This window comes from Anopheles ziemanni, chromosome X, assembly GCF_943734765.1.
Source record: "Anopheles ziemanni chromosome X, idAnoZiCoDA_A2_x.2, whole genome shotgun sequence".
Taxonomy (NCBI): Eukaryota; Metazoa; Arthropoda; class Insecta; order Diptera; family Culicidae; genus Anopheles; species Anopheles ziemanni.
Genome location: NC_080707.1, coordinates 11,285,538 through 11,307,257, shown reverse-complemented (window position 1 = coordinate 11,307,257; position 21,720 = coordinate 11,285,538). Strand labels below are relative to the sequence as shown.

Here is a 21,720-nt window from a genome sequence, read left to right as displayed (position 1 = left end):
CTATCCTGGCCGTTGATGCCGGATGATGCTGCCAACGACGGTAAGCAGGTGTGCTGATGGTTTCCTAATGGAATATCGAGTAATTGCACCCAGCAACACCGCCCCCCGCCCTCCTTCAGGCCCCCGTTGCAAGCAAGCAATTCGAAGATGGTTCTATTTTTGTTCCCACTCCCGCTCCGCCTCCATCCGTGCCCTAGTTCCACCGCTTCCAGTGGTTTCTTATGCGCCCTGCACAACATTGAAACAGTGGATCGTAAAATGGAAACCATGGGAAATAAAATAAGAAGTCGAAACCGGGCTGAGTACTTTAAGTTTCGTTTGAAGCACGAGAGCAATCTTTAAAATAGCAACCGTTTGCTTGTGGAAGACCCGTGCAGGAAATGAAGCGAGAGAAGAAACAAAACAGTACGCTGGCAGTCAGTAGGGCGCGCGCTGGTAAGAGGTGGAGTTACCCGGAGCTGCCACTCCATTCCTGCCGTCATTCCCCCCGCCGACACTAGAATCCAAAAAAGAGTCATTTTGACCCCAACGCAATTTTCAATTTTAATATCTTGTAATCAGTTGAATATTTTTACAGAAAAAAAGGCTTTTCTTAAAATCGGAAGCTACAGCTAAAACAAAAATTTCAGTTTTTTTTGTTCTACCAATACCAGAACCAACTTAAATATCCCTAGAATGCTTTTTAGGGGTCATTTTGACCCCTTTTTTAAAACGCTATAACTTTACTATTTTTGAAGATTTTGCAATTCCGTAAACTGTTATTTTTTAGTATATTTGTTGACTATCTTTTGACGTTCTTTTGGTTTTTAGATGCATTTCTTCATCATTCCTCTTGCTCGATGCAAAGTTTAGAGTTAATAGAGTTTTTCAGCTTTTATTTAGTCAAAATATATAAGAAAAAGTATGAGCTAGAAAGTTAGTATGTTGAGGAACATTTCAAAAACAAAATAATATTTTTACAATTACAAATGACGTCATAAGTTGGCCTCACACATAAAAAATAACGCCGATTCCCGTAGTAACGTATGCCGTATAACGCTTCGAAACGCTCTGGTACGGAATAACGGAACAAACAACCTATGGAAAATTTTAAAATCCGCAACGTCAAGACCAATTCGTGGCGTCATTTGTTATCTTAAAAATATGAAATATTGTTTTAAAGAAGGCCTAATATATTTTTTTGAATTTACATGAAACATTCTGAGAAAAAAAAATAAAACTGAAAAGGATTAAAATTCGATTCACATCGATCTTTTTTGCTTAACACCGAGCTAGTGTAGTGATGAAGTAGTTCATAAAAAAAATTAAAAACACAAATAGATAGCGAACAAATATACTAAAAAGGAACAGTTCACGGATTTGATAAATTTTCAAAATAAAAATAGTGAAGTTATAGCGTTTTAAAACTAGGGGTCAAAATGACCCTTAAAAAGTATTCTGGCAAGATTCCAAAGCAATCTACTCTAGTGTTAAGATGTTCGTCCGCAACTTTCATGCCCGTTCCTGCGAGCGTAACGGCAAAAAAAAAACAACGCCCCATCTCCAAACTCCATGGCCTCGAGCCGCTCGGAGACGCTTGTTCCATCGGACGAAGTTTTCGTTCCGTTTTCTTGGGCAACTTTTTAAGCCTGCCTTCGCTCGCCAACCCTCTACCCGCCCGTTTGCACTCAACCCTGCGAAACGGTATTCGTAACCTCCGACCTCCGCCATCTTGGAGCGAGGCAAGGGGGGGCCGCGCGGCGCGGGGATTGCACATGGATTCGGCGATGCAAACAATTTCGCCACTGCTGGCACCGTTTTATTGATCGTTAAACTTTTCCCGTGCATTCCCCCCCCTCCCCCCCCGCCCCCCTCTCCCACCCTGCCCGAGGCAGGTTTGTTGTTTTTCCGCGCTCCTGTTCCGATTGCTTCCAGCGTGAGTACTTTCCCGGGAACGGAGAGATGAGCGCGTGGGAAAAAAGGGTTTTTTCAAGCTGGCAAGGGAAAGAATGTGCTCCTACGCGAACACGGGGTGCTGGGAAAATGCATTTCCCGGGTGCCACCTGGGCAGCCACGCTGGTTCCCGTAATCGCCCGCGGGTTCGAACTGTGTAAAATCACCGCTTCAGGCACCCCCGAGGAGGCGCTTTTAGTTAAACAGCAAGCTCAGCATGAGTCGGCAAAACAAACAGTGTTCACCTTCGAACTCCAACCGGGACAAACTGGTTTGCATTTCCCAACGTGCTCAGGTTCTTAAGGAGCATATGTCACTGCACTTACATCACCTTACATTCTGTACTAAAATAAACCAAAAATGAAGCATTTGGCGAAACGATTCAGTACGAACGTTCTCTTCAGCAAGTGCAAAGGTGCAGCTCAAGGGATGTTTAATTAACACGTTGACTGCCATGGCTATCATAAGTTCTAAAAAGTGTTTGTCCCATAAACAAATTAAAATGCAACATACAAATTATGGTTATATTTAATATCAATTCTTTGGGAAGCTAAGTCTTTGCTTAGCCTTCAAAAATCGTTGGTTTGATAAATGTTATAAACAAATATTATTGAAAAAGATTGTACTAAAAAATGGTCAACGTTGACTGCCAAGCGTTTTTAGCACACTTTTTTAGAACAATCGTTTTTAATAAAAGTTGCTTAAAACATTTATTAAACCAACGATTTTTGAAGGCTAAGCAAAAATTTTGCTACTCAAAGAATTGACAAAAAATATTACTATAATTTTTATGTTGCATTTTCATTTGTTTATGGATAAAAAACTTTTTAGAACTTTTTAGAACTGTCACCCACTTTTGGGTGACATGGCAGTCAACGTGTTAAGACATCCGGAAGCATTACATGTAACAAACGAACACAACCCTCTTTAAAGGATGAACATTTTGAAACGAAACTTAAAAGAAAATGTTTGGTTATAAAATGTATTCAAATAAAAGTTTTCGGCGAAGCAAGCGAAGACTAAACTATATTTTTGTAATCGCTGTAGCTCACTTCTATATTAGTGTAAAGGGGTGCTGCTGTCACCTACGAAATGGGTGACGTGAAAGTCAACGTTTTAACAACAGTTAATTGAATTAAAAACCAAGTAACCAAGCGTTACCTACGTTACCAGGATTTTTGAAGGATTTGAAGTTGCTTTGAAGGATCGTAAAGAACATAATTAGCTTACAATAGTAAATAAAAATTAGTAAACTGAAAGAAATCAATCTGGTTCTCGGGACATGATCGGGTTGAGTGGATAAACCCCTAAACAGGATCGACAAAGAGTTTGTTTTTCTTTAAATGCAACAGTGTAAAGTCGTGAAATCGTTGGCCTTGCCGAGAATAAATAAGGACACAACCGTTTTAATTAGGAGTAAGAAGAAGAAGAAGAAGAAGTAGAAGAAGAAGAAGAAGAAGCAAAGCTCTGCAAGCTGCACATTCGCTTGCACACGCAATGCTTTACCCTCCAACCGAAGGCAAGGGATAACAATCTGGTCGTATGTGCCCTTCCAGGACAGCTTCTCCCTTGTGTGGAAACTACCTGAGTGTGTGGAGACCTTCCAACCGAAAAACAACCGTCCTTGCGCAAGGCAGTCTCGGAAGTCTCACTCACACACACACACACACACACACACACACAGGCTGCAGGTAGCAGAAAAGCGTCGACCACTCGGGCAAAAGAGGGAAAAATGTGGGAAACCAAACCGGGATAAGATCCGGAGCGCGAAAAGAGCGTGTGAGAGGAAAGTCGAGTTGGAGTGGGAAGGAGATAGAAGATAGAGGGCATTCGTGTTGGAGGAAAGTAGGGGGGCGCAACATAGGAAGACGAACGTTACGAGGCGCTGAAAATGCGGGCATTCGGATGGAAAGTTTTTCCCAAGCCTGTCGGAAAAGCCAGCCAGTGGAGAAATTTCCTGCTAACGTGGAAATCTGCACGAACTGTGGAGAGATTTCCCTCCTTAACCCCCAGTCGCCACCACCCCGCGGGGCATCCCCGTTTGCTGCCTTTCTTTGTCACTTGGGGGGGATGGTTGGGATTTGGTTTTTCCCTCTTTTCACCGATTCAAAGTAACTTGTTTTCCACCGAACACAGAATGAACATTTTATACACAAGAAGATAACCGAAGTTAACACTCGACACAACTGAAGTAAACCAACCTTACTGTGAACCTTTGCAACAAACAACGCCGATATTCGAGCGGGAAGAAAATGTCTCACCCAGAAAATGGTTGAATATCTGCGTCCATGAAACAATTTTCCAGCACCAGGTGGGGGGGGGGAAGGAGGAAAGCTCCAGCTTTTCAATGCCATGGACGCCCCCGCCCCCGCCCCCCCCCCCCCCCCCCCCCCCCCCCCGCCGTGGCAGCGACAAGGACGAAGGATGCTGTTGAATTTCCGAAAGCCGAAATCTCGGCGGCCGCTCTCCCGAAATTTTCCGAAAGAGCGAACGCCCGAACGCCCGAAATGTAGGCCGAGTTCACGTTTGCTGGAGGGAAGCATAACTTCCTGACTTTGCCTTTGCATGTCGACGGAGGAATGTGTGGGGGGGGACGTTGGAAAAACCTTTGCAACTCAAACCGCCCGCCACTCCGAAATCGAAATTCGCACGTCAACCATCAAGTGCGGAGGAAAAACCAGTACCACCGCGTGCGTGCATGCATTCGTGATTTTCGCCTTCTCCATTCAGGTTTTTCCTTTTGCGTCTTGCCATTTCCGGGGGCGGAATGGGAAATCCTGTACCTTGGAGCCGTCTCTGCTTGCTACAGGATGCGAGCTCCCTTTTTTCCCTTCAATTTAGGACTTCATCCCCCTCTCCTCCACCCACTCTTCCTGGCTCTCTCTCTCTCTCTCTCTCTCACTCTCGCACGCTCACCGCGGGGAGCGTGTTAAAAATTTGTTACACCATATTTCACACAAGCTGCCTCTACACGTCGACAAATTCGATTCGATGCACGTTCCTCGTGTAACAGCTTCCCGAGCGCCGAGCCGAAATGAGAGCCGAGCGTGAGAGACGGGGGAGGGGCGAGAGGAAACAGAGCCGAAGGTCGTGGAAAACTCTCCACAACGTCATCGGGGGTAGCACGAAAACGGGGCCCAGAAAAATCCCAAACCAGCTTCAACGCGATTGCATACTATCAGGCTCACTGCACGTACCAAAGCTCGACGCGAATGAAAAGGGTAGGCAGTGGTGGAGAGAGAGAGAGAGAGAGAGAGAGAGAGAGAGAGAGAGAGAAGATTTTAAAAAAGAGAAAGAGAGATAAAATGATGGCAATGTCCTGTGGAGAGCGTTCATCTCGTGACATGATGCTTTCCGAGCAGTAAAGTAAAACAGTTTTGAACGCTCCGGAAAATGTGTGTGAAAATGTGAAAACTCCTGAGTCCTGCGAGTCCTGGAGAGTCCGCCTCATCGGCAGCATCTGCAGCGCCTCTCCAAACGCCAATGGGTCGCTCTCGCAGAAGGCGAGGACTGGCGTCGGATTTGTTGCGCTCGGGAAAAGCGTTGTCTCGCGCGTCCCAACCCGAGCCGGAAACCATCCCCCCCCCCCTCCCCCTGGCTGAACCATCTCCTGTCTGCTACATCCTGGCGGGCGGGCTATCTTCCCGCCTTCGATGACTATCAACAACCGGAGGGCAGCTGGCGCGTTGCACGATTGCGCTGCCGACGACGACGACGACGACGACGACGGTCGGGTTGGCGCTGGTGCTCACGTATTTCCCGATCTCATTTCAGTCGCGTACGGGTGCGAGTCTGGACGTGTTAACGTGGCGTGGCGATACACTGTACAGCTGCGTGTTAACACTGCGCGCACCAAAACGGAAGGAGATCGACTGCCTGCTGCTGCCTACTCCAACGAAACCTCGCCTGTGTAACGCTGGCTTGTGTGCGTGTGTAGGTGTGTGTGTGTGCGTGCGTGTGGGTGTGGGTGTGATTAGTAGTGTGAGGCTTACCACTCCCCCCCTCCACCCACTCAACCCTACCCGGGAAGATCGAAAAGGGAGGTCGAGTGTGGTGCCCGTTCAACAGGCTTCCGGAAGTTCCGGTTGCGCAGACCCTGTCATCCGAAAGCCTTGAAAGTCTAGAGCATCGCGACCAGAGAGGGCTTTCTTAGGAGGAGTTTGCCCATGCGCCCGTACCCAATCAACGATCGCGTACCGTGACCTGTCTGAGCCACGCATCAAACGTTACAATCAACCGAAGGTCGAGATCCAAACAACAGAGACGTCGCAGACCCGCATCTCCCCCCGGACCGGAGTTCCCCGTGTGTGTGTGTGCCCGTGCTCGCGTGTGTGTGTGTGTACTAGAGTGTGCGTAAGCGAAAAGCGATGGGCTCGTTTCCGGAGGTGGTGGAGCTGAACGTCGGCGGTACACCGTACGTTGCCAGCCTGAAGACGCTGCTGGCGGAGGAGGGCTCCTGGCTGCAGGAGACGTTCGGCGGCGTGAGCGCCCCGTCCGACCTGCCCGTCGACTCCCGAGGCCGCATCTTCATCGATCGCGACGGGTCGCTGTTCCGGCACGTGCTGGACTACCTGCGAGATCCGGTGCGCTACGCCCTCCCGGTGGGCTTCCTCGAGCGCGACCGGCTGCGCAAGGAGGCCGACTTCTTCCGGCTGGCCGGGCTGCAGGAGCTGCTGGTGAAGATGGCGCCCGGCTGCATCACCGTCGGCTACCGTGGCAGCTTCCAGTTCGGCCGCGACGGCCTGGCCGACGTCAAGTTCCGGAAGATCACGCGCCTGCTCGTGCACGGGCGGGTCGCCCTGTGCCGGGAGGTGTTCGGCGACACGCTGAACGAGTCGCGCGACCCGGACCACGGCGGCTCCGACCGCTACACGGCCCGCTTCTTCCTCAAGCACGTGTTCATCGAGCAGGCGTTCGACATGCTGCAGGAGCAGGGCTTCCGGCTCGTCGGCAGCTGCGGCTCCGGCACGGCTGGCTCGGTCTCCGAGAACCTCAAGCCGGGCGTCGACACGGAGGAGAACCGCTGGAACCACTACAACGAGTTCGTGTTCGTGCGCGACTAAGCGAACGATGCAGCACCAACACCTCCTCCGTGGAGCACCACCTTTCCACCCTTGCAACCTATGAGGTGAGACTCCCAACCAAACCTCTCGCATCACGCAACATGATCTCCTATCCAAATCGGTTAGGTTTTTCCATAGCGGAAGTTCTGGTACTGGCTAAAACCCTTCTCTGGAGTTCTCTCTGATCTACAGGGATCCAAGGGAAACCTTATCTATAGGGTCTACTAATATTAATCTTCGCTAATCTCCCTAAACGGTTCCAACAAGTGGTTGAGTTCACGATCCTCACGAAAAAAGTCTTAGTCTCGATTTAAGTATTAGGTAGAGAAAGCCTGTCTGACCATCTTTATCGTCCACACAGTTCTGATAAAATGTCAGTCTATTCTCATTCAATCAAGAGAGTGTCCATAGCGCAGCGGTAGCGCGAAGAAACACCACGCCAGAGGTATGGGATCGAATCTCGAGACTGACGCACCCTGTGGTTTTTATAGAGAACGGCTACCGATCTATTATACACCGTCTTTCAGTCACAGTAAACTCTCTTCGGAGAGGAGACCTAGTCCCATTTTGGGGATGTTGTGTAACTTTAAATAGACGGCCATATAGACGTCGCGCTTGTCATAATATCATCGAAGATGGATCTTTTCGCACGTTCAGTTAACACGCAGTATCTTATTTTCTGATTGCCCCAGCTGTCATTAGTTCCAAAAAGTTGTTGTCCCAAAAAGATATATAAATACAACATAAAAGATATGTTAATTATGAGAACCAATTCCTTGGGATGCTTAGATTTTGGTAAGTCGTCGAAAACCGGCGGTAAAATAATTTTGGTAAACAAATTTCGCCAAAATTTGTTGTACTAAAAAGTGTGCTAAAATGCTTTTAAACGCAACAAAAAAAAAAAAAGTCTGAGTCTTGCTTCAAGAAATAGGCAAAACATTTCCCTCAAAACCACATATTTTTTTGACAGCACCTTCTACTGATTTCCTAAATCTTTATCAGCAAAGGAAATCTGGTATCATGTAACGTAATAGCCAAACCAATGAGTTAAAATATGAAATATTTACAGAAAGCATTGTTGGAATGATACGTCCAACTTTTCATTGACAGTAAAAACTTCAAGGCAATCGCAAGAAGTTTAGTTGAGTAAAAAAATAAAACTATTTTAAAACAAAGTTTTATATAATTTGGTGTAAGTTTGAACCACCGTTATGAACGCGCCACATTTAACAAGACACTGCTGAAATGACGCTTGGTGTCCCGTAGTTCGAGAGTAGAATTTTATAAGCGGGATTTTAAAGTAACTTTAACTTTCCAATTAACATTTCAAACAGATTATTTTACAACTTTCTGTCTATGAAAAGAATAAAAACCAACAAAATCGAACAGCGAGATGCACAGCTATGTGAAAACACGTTATGCAAAACGTACGTAGAATGTGAAGATATTACTCCGAAATGGCAGCATCAGCGAAAATTGAATTCAACCTTCAAGTCAGGCAAAACTAAACCGAAAACGAAAGCGCGAAAGGAGGGAAAGCAAAAAAAAACCCGGGGAGGAAAACAGCGCAACCAAACGAGGAAAGCAAGACGAAACTCAACCGAGATCACAATCCACCCTCGCCCTGGAAATGCGAATTTGATGCGCGCACACCCGAACCGAATGAATGAATAATGGAAATGGCTATGGTCGCCACCATCCGTTTGCTCGTTGCCGCCCCCGGCACCAACCCACCCCCACCACCATCCCCATCGAGTTGCCTGCCAAAATCTGACGTTCGGGCGCTGGAGTGGAGGCCTAGTGGGCACGCGCACTCGATGGCCGTTGGCTTCCGCAGGCGGTTGACCCTTGGCACGCCTTACGCTTTCTGAGGGTTAGAGTGTGGGGAGGGGGGGAGGTGTAGGGTGAAGACGATCGCAAAGTAATGGAGAGGCCGGGCGAAAGGAAAGTTGCCGGAAATAATTCCCCACCAGCCGGGAACCGTCGACCTCGGCATCTTCAGGCCCGAAACTTTTCTCTCCCGCCGTATTTTCATGTTTTCTGCCTCCATTCCTTCGACACTCCATGCGCCCCATTACTCCACCACCATCCACGTTTCCGGCCTGGGAGGACATAGGGGGGAGGGAGGGAAAGGAGGAGTATAAGCTGAGATTTTCGACCCGAAACAGCCTCCTCGGTAGTGGGAAGCGAATCCGATGCTCGCATCATGGACTGATAAAGCAACGAAACGTTGCAGTAGATGCAATAAAACATCGCAAAGGCAAGGGCTAAGGCATACAAACGAAAGAATCGAGGCCAGCACGGTACTTCCCACAAGGATAATCGATTTCACATGTTTGTGTCTCCCCTTCGCGGTGGTTTCCTTTCTCTTACGCGCTCCATCACTTTTTCCATCTCAAGTTACTTTAAAACAACTTTTTAATTTGTCTTCTTTTACGCGTGAGTTAACTTCTCCATAGTTCCACTGCTTATATTGTTTCAGTTTTCGTTTCTAACTTGCTTGTTTCTATTGTTTCAGCTTTCGTTTCGTTCACTTTGGATATCAAAACTCCTCTAATTTATTTTCTACATTCAACTGTCTCACACCTTCGGTAAATGTGCTCAAGTGTAACACATTCTCATTTAATGGTTAGATCTTCTGCTATCGTTCGTAAGTTTAGATATTCTGCAATGCAAAACAAGAAAGAAAGTGTGTTTTAATTGGTATTCCAAACAAAATAGCAAATACAAATAGAGGATAACTTTTTTTTAGTTGTTTGTCAACGTAATCATGGACGATATTAAAGACGCGCAAGTGAATCTGATCCAGTTTGCCGTTCCTATTTACAAATACTTTTAGAAGTAAAACATTGCAAAAGGAACTATTTGTTGTATAAAAAGCGTTGTTGTTAAACAACATACTCAAAAAATAAACATACAACAAATAACAAATGAACTTCGAGTGCATTTCGAATGAATTTTGTTCAGAAATAAGAGTACAACATTGCATAAGGAACAGTTTGTCGTCAAAACATCATTGCTATTGTATCAAGAGATGAAGTAAAAACAAAACAGCAAATAACAATTAACCTTCGAGCATTTTTCTAATAAGTTTGTCCAGAATTCAGAGTACTTGCTATAAATATCGGAGTAAGAAACGTCACTCGATGCTGCGAGGCTTTTCATTTCCTTTTCTGGTTTTAGGTTTGGGTACGGAAAAGCTTGTCCCTCGATTGTGCCCAACTTAATCTTCAACAGAGATGATTTAAGGGAAATAAAAAAAAAGGGAGCAAGTGTGCTGCACAGTGGTTCACACTGACGGATGCATACCCTCGGGGGAGCTGTTTTTAATATAGATTTTTGCAGTAACCGATTTCCATGAACTATACAAAATACACACAAACACACATATGCTGTTTACTGCTGAACGTGTGCTCTGGTTTTAATGTGAGGATGCTATGAACCGCCATTTTTTTTTTCATTGTGTTTCTCTTTTTTCCTACCTTCCCTTTCATATACCACTCCCCCTCCAGGCATCTATTCATGCAGGAAGATTTACTTGAAAAGCGTTGAAAAATCACCACCACAGCTCTCCCCCCTTCCTTCGGCGTCCAAGAGAAGGGAAGGAAAAACCCCAACGAAGACCCCGAGGTCACCATCATTATAGTTGAAAATTAAGGTCACGGTCGACTTTTCCTGTTTCGCCACACCCCTCCCATAAGCTCTGGTGACTAACCCCATCAACCCTGCGCCGCACCACCCACCAAACAACCCGCTCCTCCTCCGTCGTTCATTTGCAGTAATGGAAGATAAAAAGGTCCCGGCTGTTGTTTTTTTCTTTTCACCGGGCACAAACTCGCCCGGGTTGTTAATCCCAGGCCGAAAAGGGAAGACATTTTGAAAAACTGTGCCTTTGTGGTGGGGGGGGAGAGAAAAATAGAGAGAAGAAAAAAGGGTACCGACGCAATACGGATGAAAAATGAACGCTTACGTTCGGTCGAATGATTGAGTCGAACCGTTTTCCAGCCGAAACTCGGTTTCCTCCCCCCCCGGTGTTTGATACATTCGAGCCCTTTTTTCGGGTGGAGGAAGGGGAGAGGGAGAAGGGGGGTTTCTGATAAATGTTTTAGCTTTTCGTTTTTAGCTGTCATCCACTAAGCTGTTCCCTTGTTTCCTCTTCAGGTTCGATCATCATCTAACAATCAATTCGCTCCCTTAAGCTGTTGTCGCTTGTTCGTGTTTTTCATTTCTTTATTTTGTCCGTTGTTCAGTTTCCTCCCCCGGAGTGAACCTCGTTCCCTCAACATCAAACTATCATTTGAGCATCATTAACAAACTGTTTGACATCCCTTTTTTCTCGCTATTCCTATTTGTTACAGGCAGACACTCTCCCGGACTCAGGACACGAACGGACACAACCAGGACGATGCAGGCCAACCGAGCGCCCGGAGGCAAACGCAGATGCAAGCCTTGGATGGCCTTCCTTTCCTTCCGACCCCCGACCCCCGGCCCCAACGTTGGCAAGCGAACGCGAGCGAGCGAAGGCGTGCGATCGAGGTGAATTTGACGATTCGAACTTTTGCAGCCCCTTAAAGTTGGTCCCACTTGAATTGATCTCGGGCGCCCGAAGCTAGAAGGCGAAGGAGGAAGCATATTTCTCGCAGATGGCAGATGGGTTCCGGCCACACGCCGGAGGGTAGGGAGGATTTTTGCGTTCGAACAAAAACAACCACCGGGCTAGCGAACAACAAGCTCACCCAACTCCCACCAATAACCAGGCTAGTACGTACTATTTCCCCCCCACCTTTATGCAAATACCAATACCAAACAGTTTGTAGTCGACTGACGAGAATCCGAAGCCGCACAAAGTACCAATCGGGGAAAAAAACAATCATTTGCTGGCCCGAAACCCACCGACAATTAGGAGCAGCACCAAACACTAGACAAACCGTTCGCTGGACAACGGTCTCTTTACACCGATCGAACCGGAATACGTGGACGTGAATGGTGTGGGAGTTTTCATGAGTTTTCCCACACAAAAATACAAAACAGTTACAGCGCAGAGAAACGCAAGAAAGCAAGCGGAAAAACACGCACACAATTAGAACCCCCGGTAAAGGGAACAATCGACATGTCATCAATCATTAGAAAACATAACCAAACCAGCATACCAGATGGAAGTATGACGATGTTGGCAACAATTTGTCAAGGGTGATTGTTAATTATTTTTCTTCCCGCCGATGTGGACATAGGCGCACGGTTTGGGATTTTCCAGGCTAGGAAAACTGCAAAGGAAAAGCTCGAAGGAAGTAATGAAAGCGATTGAATAATTATAAAACACAGAAGGAAAGTAAAATGTAAAACAAAAGGCGAATTTATTCCACATCACGATATTCATGTCCCAGAGATACTTTAAACTCAGCAAGCAAGAAGCAAGCATCCATGGACAAAGTGTTTAATTAATTCAATCAATTGGTATATTGGTTCACACTCCGCTTGACAATTCTTCCCAAAAACCTTCAATAATTCACTCTGTGTGAACAGGAGTTGACGTTATAGATGAAAATTTACGAAAACTTTTCTGTAAACCAATCTGTTTATTGGAGATACACATTATGAAAGTTGTATCACTCAATGCTAAACCCAAGGTTCAGCTAGTATTTAATACAGGATACTTGTTTTTTGCAGAATCGACACAATATTTTGCACATTTAGGTGAATTGTAATCCATGTTTACCAATTGAGGGATGGACTGGCTGATAATGCAATTTTTCATAGGCCACCAATCGGTTGCCTGACAGTAGCAACGTCATGTAGCGTAGGCCTCTCATAAGCCGATGCCATCACCCGGTAGATTTTTATGAAGATGTACACATCACGTCTGCTCCGCTCAATCGTCCTAAGTGCTGCTGGTAGCGGCACAATGCCCACCCCCTACAAACATATAGACACGAGACCGAACATCCATACCGGACGGAGCGCACAAATGGCTCGGTGAGATTAATGTATTTCCAATGACGACGCCGACGAACGACGATATCGACACGACGCAATAACACGTCCGCCGAAGGAAGCGGGGTTTTGGAAAGTGGTGTCGCCAACCCAGGGGGGGAGGACACAACTGTCAAGTAATGACAAGTTTATGGCCAAAACCGTAGCACACCGGCACCACTAGTGAGAGAAAAAAGTGTGTTAGTAAAAAGGGAATGGACACTCCATAACTTTTTACCATTTCATAAACACACGAACACACAAACATCCACACAAACACACAGGAAACAGGACGACACGATGTTGATGACACGGAAACGAAACAAACACATTTAAGAAAAAAAAACATACTTGAAGCGGGTAGAAGCGGGTAGCAAAAAAGCAGTCATGATTAAGAAGTATCTAGAATTTAAAGGAATCGAAAAAAGAAAACGTAAGAAAGAATCAACTTGCAGCCGTTTAAAAAAAAATAAAGAAGAAAAAAAAAGTCAACCAGTGGGAGCACAAGATAAAAACTTTAAGATTATGAAGAAAAAAACAACCACAGTGAGATAGAAACAAGAAATTAAGCTTAAAGATGAATAAACATAGTGTAGTAGAGCGGTAGAGCGGTGGAGCAAAACCTGCGGAAACAAGCAAAACCAACCACAATAGAAGGAAAAAGCAACAACCCATTATCAATGTATGAATCTATTTAAAAAGGAAACTAATAATAATATCAAAAAACTTAAAACACGGGGAACACGAGGAATGAGGAAAGCAAAAGCCAACCAAAGCATCACCAATACGAAGGAGTGTTGTTCAGTTTTCGGGCAGTACCCGAAGAAAGAAAAAGTCCGTGCGTGGAAAACTCGCCGGTGAAAAACAATACCAAGCAGATATATTAATGCAGCAAGCTGAAACGAGGGACGGAAAAGAGTAAATGAACACATGCACACAGTATAAGGCCGGAGTTTGGTGAAAAGCGGAACACGCCGTTGGAATGTTTGCGTCGCACAATGGGGTCGAGGGGTTTTTTTTTTGTTGTGTACGGTGAACGGAAAATTCACCAACTTCCAGTTGCGCGAGTCGCACTCGGGGGAGGGGGGCTGAGATGGAAAACGGGAAAACACGACGGGTGCGGAAAAATCGATACGCTCCGTGCGCTGCCCGGACTTTCGGAAGTGCACGGGAAAAGCGAACGTATTTTGATCGTGCGCTCGCTCGGGAGTGAATTTGTTCCGCCTCGAAGATGTAGCAAAATGTGGATGCGAGGGAGATGGGGGAGGGACGGCAACCAGTCGCGGAATTATGACGAAGAGCAGACGAATGTGCTCCGGTTCGCGCGCGCGGATAAAAATAGCGCCCGGCGTCAAGATGAAAAGATGCGATGGGAGGGAGAAAACGGGCACCGGTGCGGGAAAAGGCAGAAGTCAAATGTAGCGAATTATTTACGGCTTTCCGATGGAAACGGGTCGTGGTTTGGTCGTGGAGGGCCGTGGGAGAGGCGACCCCAGCGAAGAAAGGGGGAGGCGGCACATAAACATAAACATATAAAATTTAATCGCGGATCGTGCAAAACCGTGCCACGCTTCGCTTACTTTGGAAGGATTTTTGCGAGAACATGAGATCGGTTTTATGAACGATAGGATTTTTGTCAGCCCCCCCCCCTCCCCCTCGCACCTCTACCCCCCACCATCCACCCTTTAACCCACTCAGTGTTGGTAGAATAGTTTTCCGACCATCGATTGAAAACTGAACGCGCGCGATGAGGAAAGGAAAGCCCTACCCGTTCACTTACACACCCGCTGTCCTCGCGGTCAAGTGGAAAAACATACCCCAAACCCTCGCTTTTGATCTGCATCGATGGAAAAGCGGGCGATGGTACGCTTTGATCTGCCATCTTCGATCCGATCGCGGGTTTTTCTTCTCCCGAATTTGCGCTGCAGTAAACAGTTATATTTTTATAGCCCACTTTCTTCGGAAAATGGGTTTCGGAAACCACGTGCAACCACGTCTCCGTGGCACGGTACCAGGAAAAGTGTTGTTTTTGACCCGCGTATCAACATCTGCTGGTTTTGAAAGGTTTGAACGATCGCCTTGAGCAAATTTTCAAACGGTCTCCCGCTGGGCAACCGAATGCTTCAATCCATGTGTGAAACCGGTGTGACTGTGAAAACCACACACGTACGGTTGAAACCCGCCCCCAGCCGGGAAGCATTTTCCACTCTCAGCGGGGACGCACGGAAAACCCAATCGTGGGAACGCAACGCATCACCGTGCGCGATGAAACCGGGCATGCCGGCAAGATATCAAAACAAATCATGAAAAGCGAAACAGTTTAATTACACCACGATTCGAAGAAAGAGAAAATGGCGGGGGGGGAAGGAAAATTCGTGGGGTGGTGAAAACTCGAATGGAAAAAAACGCGGGGTTATGTGTGAAAAAAATTTCGAAAGAAATCAACCGAAAGGCGATCAAGATGACGATGATGACGATGATGATGCTGCGGCAGATGGTACTTCACATATAACTACTACTACCACTACTACAACTACAACTAATAAACTACCAGTGCTACTATTAAATGGTAATGGTAAGACAAAATTATACTTGTCACAATAAAACGGTATCCGCCACACGGAAGGGTGTGCTGAACGAGAACGAGCGACGGTAGTAACGATGGGTGAAAGGGAAGAGAAAAAAAATTTAAAAATTTACCGATAAGAAATCCCAACAAATCCAGAACTTAGTAGTGAGAAAGAAAAATGCAACATGCATGAGAATAATAATATTAGAGGTAATAATAATTATAACATAAATATAATAAATGACAAAAGAAAGAAAACTCAAACAAAATGATCATTGAAATATATCTCTAACCAGACGTAAGTTAAGGGTGGGTAATGCAAGTTATAAACCAAAAACCAAGCAGGCAAAGCGAAAGCAAAGGAAAAGAATGGTAAATCAGTGGCCGACGATGGGAAAACGGCACGGAAAAGCACCGGTAAGCGAAACGGAACGAGTGTATGAAGCGCAAATGTTGTGTTTCGCGGTGGAAGTGGATTGGAATGCGTTTTGGGAAACACGACGATCGGAATGGAACCCCGGGTGTTTCTAAAACAACCCGAAATGAGTACGATGTGCAAGAAGATTCTAACCGGACATGGAGATGATGAAACAAAGTGAGAAGCGAAAAAAACAAGCGCACGATAAATAAATCAACCAATGGAAAATGGAACGAACTGTAGGCTGAACTGGGTGAAGTGAAAAGATCTCGAACCAGGTAAAAATAAAAACAAAACAAAACCACGGAAAAAAATGTCTTTTAGTTGTTTGGGAAGTGCGAAAGAGGGGTGTTTGTGTTTGTGTGTGCGTGTATGTGTGGTGGGAAAGCAACGAAAGAACAGTCCGAAATCCCATACGCGGTGCATTAACTTTTTCGAGCTCTCAATCCGACGGCGGAACGAGCCCTCGCCGCCGAACAACTCATTAATCATCCGAATCTGAGCCATCTGACAGCATCGTGCCGGAAACAGGGATGCACGCGCAACAGGACGTTGAGGGAAGCGGTTTGCTACCAACAGGCGAGCAACAGGCGTCTTCAGGCAGCTCGGTGGAACCGGTCTCCTTTATCGAAACGCAACCAGCTGTCATGGTTTATGCAAAGGGCGAGCGTCTATCGGTAAGTCGTACGAGGATGGTCGGCCCTCTCGTACAGGTGATGGTCCCGTCTCATTTGGGATTCGAACCGTAACCTCTTACAACGACAACGTCAATGCGTCACCTAACTAACTTAACCGTTTGACGAGAGTTTGTAATCCTCTTTAAGGCTCAGCTAAATCTTGGAAGCTACGCTCAATCTATATAGCTCCATTCCGATCACGAGTTTGCCACGCCTGTTTACCACATCCGACTTTCCTTTCGTTACAATGAGTATTTTACAGAAAAAAAAGTTACCAAACCCTTCGAATTGCACTTCCCAGGATGGTCCTCTGTCGATGATTCTTTTTCGATATTTCTTAACGAACCAGTTTGGGGGTCTGGTTTGGAAGGAGTTTGAGGCACTATCCCTACCGCAAAGCCAATATGTGATGTACCACAGGCTACGCACACAAGCGCACGCTCCGAGCGAACGACTTCTTCAATTTGCATGGAAATGAGCAAGCCGTCGTTTGGAGCTGGAATGCTTTCGGTCGTCACACGTTCGCGAAACGATGGTTGGTTGGAGTGAACAATGCGAAAGGGAAAGGGAGATATCAAAAGGAAAGAGAGAGAGAGAGAGAGAGAGAGAGAGAGAGAGAGAGAGCAGAAGAGTCAGGAGTGTAGGAGGTGGGCCTGAAACGTACAGATGAAGTTAGCCCACCGGAGGGAGGAACTTTGGGTCTGCGGGGACTTCCTGTCACGGCGGAACCTCATCAGGAGCTCATCAAACATGACAGCTCCACGGGCACGGTCTGACATATATGCGAACGAGTACATCGAATTTTCCCATCGCATCATCAAACCAAAGCGCACACACACACACACACACACATGAACACTCATATATGTCCATGGAGCGACAGCACCGAATGGGGCATGACTGACAAAGTGGTCCTCGAAAGTGGGCACCGAGGGGGGGGGATCGAGTATCACGGCAGCAGCCTGGTGTGCCGCTCGTCCCGAAAGGTGAGCTCTTATTTATTACCCACGATGCAACGGACCCTGGAGGGCAACGGGGTTGGAGCGTCGTCGGGTCACTAACATGCTGATGACAATAGGTCCTTGTCGATGCGAGCGGCTGAATCTCCTCGGAAAGGTTCGCGGCAACGGTCCACCGAACAGACATATGACATCGAGGTGCAGGCCGTACGCTGCGCGAACCGGAACATAAATGCGGCCTGTGACATCCACCAGGTCTTGACACAGCTGCTGCCAGCAAAAAACAAAACAGCACATCACATCCAAACACACACACACACCGAGAGTAAGGTGGAGAACAAATGGGAGCTAGCGATAGAACTGGTTTGAAATGTTCAACTAAGTTGACCGGTTTAGCAAAGAACGAATATACATGGTTACCTTTTAAAAGTCCTCTACGATTATAGTTAATTTTAGAAATTAGTAAATGGAAAAATGTTAAACCAATGAAACGGATATTGAAACGTAAAGGATATTTAAGGTCATCATGAGATAAAGACGTGATCTCAACTTACTCGACCTGTCAAACTTTCATATAAAAAGTAAACAACACATTGGAACAGCGAAAAACCTCCATACCGCCTCGAGGCAACGCTACAAAACGACGCGTCAAAGCTCCGCGCGTTTACGAAACGACGTGGACTTAATTCTTGTTTACTTTTTGGACGGAGTTTTGACAGTTCGCACCGAGAAGCTGACAGATTGTGTCGGTTATTCGCCATTTTTTTTAAATGCAGTGACTAGATACACCTGTGTGGTTACACAAGTCAAGTTCGCGAGTCGCCAACGCTCATCGAGCACTGTTGCCCCAGCCTACTCTAAGCACTGCTGCAACGCAATACGACTCAACGTGACCCAAAAACTGCTCCGGTTCGCTTTGATTGCAGGTAGGGCTTTAAGGATTCCACGCTGCCCGGTTCGACAACCGTCGAGGACGCATGTGTGTGCACGGTGCCCATCACGGTGATTGTGATGGAGTGTGAATTCAATTTTGACAAGCCCGGTCAAGTTTCATCTCCCGTGTTGCTTCATCAGACGCTGATTTTGGCCATTTATTTTTTTTTTCTTCTTCTATCTAGGTATGTGAGTGCGCGTGTGTTATTACTAATAAACCAGAAGTACGGTTGGATGGATGTGAAAATACAATTTCCTAGATTGCTACCGGTCATATTTCTACACGACAAACACCGGAGGAGCATCTTGGATTGGTAGAACAATGTGGGAATGGATAACAGGAGAAGCAGAGAAGCAAGTAAACTAACAATGTCTAGCATGAAAACAACGCTACAATGCCAAGTTCTAACAGGCGGAAATCCCTCAAGCTACTTCGTTGCATGCTGCACCTGGATGTGATTCATTGAGGTCTGGTATTCCTGTGTCAAACTAGTCAAACTCAAGCCACTATCCGTCGTCGATGTCGTGGCTCTCTCGTTATGCTTTTGGCTATGTTTCTTCTTTATCCAACCGGTGTGGTATTAGGTTCGCAAGTCGTTAAATGGCAACACTGAGAAGGCCGTGCCACAAGGTTGGGCATCGGATTTGGGAAGTCGTGAAACGTAGGACCTGATGCGCCGTTTGGCACAGAGTACACCTTGTTTGACCGGAGAATAGGTGCAGCATTATCAAACTGACGTGTAGTGAACCTAGATCGGCCATAGTAGCTTCTGGCAGCCTGCAGCAAAAGGGACCTATGATGGCAAGGATGTAACGGGCTCCGACCTGGGCAGAACAACTTTCCGTGGGGGTTTGTTTTTCTGCCATCATCGCAAAACAACACCTTAAAACGAGTGTACTCTAAACATTCGATCAACAGGCAACGTTCCACGACCCACGGTAACCTCCGGTCGCTCAGTGCATGGCGTGACTGTTCATTGGAAAGCACCGAAAACCGACTCGCGAGTGAGTGGGAACAGTGAGGCATCGTCGAAGCAAGAAAGAGTATCATTCCGTTCTATACCGAGTGCTTTGGGAGATAAGAACATACCATGACGTGCTGTGCTAGAACAACAACCTCGCGAAAATATGTTGTTTGCAGGCAGCTGTAACTGGACGTGGCCTGTCAAAGGCAGTCGCTGGTAGAATTGTCTGCAGCTGTACCATCTTCCAAGGGATTTAGAATGCTTTCACACGGAGCGATTGTATGTTGTTTACGTACTCACTCTCTCAAGAGATCACACTAGATCACGCACAAACACCAACCACACGATTCAAACCAACACTGTTCGGTCGATAGAAAGCCGACTTCCGAATGCGGTTTAATCTGACGCGCGTCATTACAAACCACTAACAGCTAGATTCGCAACCGTCAGTCACAATCTCGTTTCCGAGATGTTTACTTGTTTGCTTGCCTCTCGAGTACGCTAGGCTTCGTAGTGCGCGTCGTCATGCCGGTCGATTCTGTCTGCAGTCTTGAAAAAGAGGCTGGAAGCGTTGTTTCGCGTGGAATTGCTCTCCGCCTGCTGAAGATCTAGTTCCTTCAACGTTTGGTGACAATAGACCTGTTAAAAGAGGTTAAAATGGGTGAAGTGTGCATCCTGTTAATCGTGTTAGCGCTAATACGATTCAGCCATGCAACGGCAACTACGACTCCTAAGGAGTCCCCCGATTCCATACTGGATCGTCTTGCAGCGATTGAGAATAGGTAAAGGCTGGAGTCGCTATAGAGTAAACATCGCAGAACTCTTCTTATTCAATTCTGACCTACTGCTGTTTCAACAGAATCTCGCTGAGGGACGAGGAGCTGGGTAAGATGCTCCAGTTGCTGATCACCAACCAGGAAGAGATGCTGAGACTGCTCCGACAGCAGGAACCGTGCTGTAGGTCCTTTGCAGCAACCGACGGAAATCAGCAGCTCAGTGGTTGGTTGAGGTTGACCGGTTATGCTCCTACGCCGGGAGATCCAAACTCGGAGGGATTCAAGAAAGCTGGCGCAGGCACGGTTGCCGACGCCCCCGCTGCCTATCGAGCTGGTCGCACCGTCGACGCGTACCCGCGCAGCTGCCGTGAGATCTCGGAAGGGATGTCCGGCGAGGAGACCATCTATCCGAATGCCGGGAAGGCTGGACCTGGGGAGCCGCTCGAGGTGTACTGCGATCAGGACTTCGAGGGCGGCGGATGGATAGTGATCCAGAACCGGTTCGATGGCTTCGTCAACTTCAACCGCAGCTGGGAGAAGTACCGGGACGGGTTCGGTGACATCGGCACCGAGTACTGGCTCGGGCTGAGCGAGATCCACCGGCTTACGGTGGCCGTCCCGACGGAGATTGCGTTCGTGGCTGAGTCGTTCCGGGGCGAGCGGCGCTGGGCGCGCTACAGTCTGTTCGAGATTGCCGACGAAGCGGACCGCTACCGGCTGAAGAAGTTGGGCGTATACTCCGGTACGCTCGGCGACGACTTTACCTACAACGAGGGCATGGAGTTCACAACGTACGACCAGGATCACGACCAGTTCAACGACGTTAACTGCGCGATCCGGACAATGTCCGGCTGGTGGCACCGTAGCTGTACCCGCATCAACTTCAACGGCCTGTACGGCAACGCGCTGGGCATCCGGTACGCCTTCTGGCACGACTGGCTCCATCTGCAGGGGCTCAAGCGCACACGCATCATGATCCGAGAGACAAAGAGGCGCCACAAGTAATCACACTCGAGCTGAGCTATCGATCTGCAATCATCTCGTATGGCGTTCAATAAATGAGGTTCCGGCCCCTTCCAATCAACCGACTGAGTAGCAATAGGCTCCAATCGATGGCAAAAACAACGATAAACCTACAACTCTCTCCATCTGAGTTTTTCTTCCCCAAATCGACATAACAAATGTACTAAGAAAGGATACCCTTCCCCACCGAATTCCACCGCCAATCCCACGCTGTCTGACGCCAGTGGGACAAACGTTAAACTCTGACGTTGCTCGCTATCAACCCCATCCGGTTCAATGCGCACTCCGAATGACCTTCCCGCTCATTAGAGCAGCGTACGTACACGTAATCTCGGCAAAGCTAGAACCACACCACGAATGTTTCTTTGTCCTCCACCTCACCGCCGTATAGTAGTCATGTGATGTCATACATGTGTGTGTGTGTGTGAGTACACC

At 47.1% G+C, this 21,720-nt stretch overlaps 2 protein-coding genes across 2 annotated transcripts; both read left to right on the top strand.

Moving 5' to 3' along the window:
• Window positions 1–6,299: 6,299 nt before the first annotated feature.
• LOC131291305 (BTB/POZ domain-containing protein KCTD8) lies at window positions 6,300–6,995 on the top strand. Its single transcript, XM_058320503.1, has one exon. The coding sequence runs from the start codon at window positions 6,300–6,302 to the stop codon at window positions 6,993–6,995; it is 696 nt and encodes a 231-aa protein (XP_058176486.1).
• Window positions 6,996–20,143: 13,148 nt separating this feature from the next.
• LOC131291053 (ficolin-3-like) lies at window positions 20,144–21,267 on the top strand. The gene is made up of 2 exons (XM_058320242.1): window positions 20,144–20,268; window positions 20,346–21,267. The coding sequence occupies exons 1-2, from the start codon at window positions 20,144–20,146 to the stop codon at window positions 21,265–21,267; spliced, it is 1,047 nt and encodes a 348-aa protein (XP_058176225.1).
• Window positions 21,268–21,720: the final 453 nt, after the last annotated feature.

Coding starts and splice junctions, on each gene's coding strand:
- LOC131291305 (XM_058320503.1), top strand. CDS start 6,300: ATGGGCTCGTTTCCGGAGGTGGTGGAGCTGAACGTCGGCGGTACACCG.
- LOC131291053 (XM_058320242.1), top strand. CDS start 20,144: ATGGGTGAAGTGTGCATCCTGTTAATCGTGTTAGCGCTAATACGATTC. Junction 20,269..20,345: donor CTTGCAGCGATTGAGAATAG/GTAAAGGCTGGA, acceptor CTGTTTCAACAG/AATCTCGCTGAGGGACGAGG.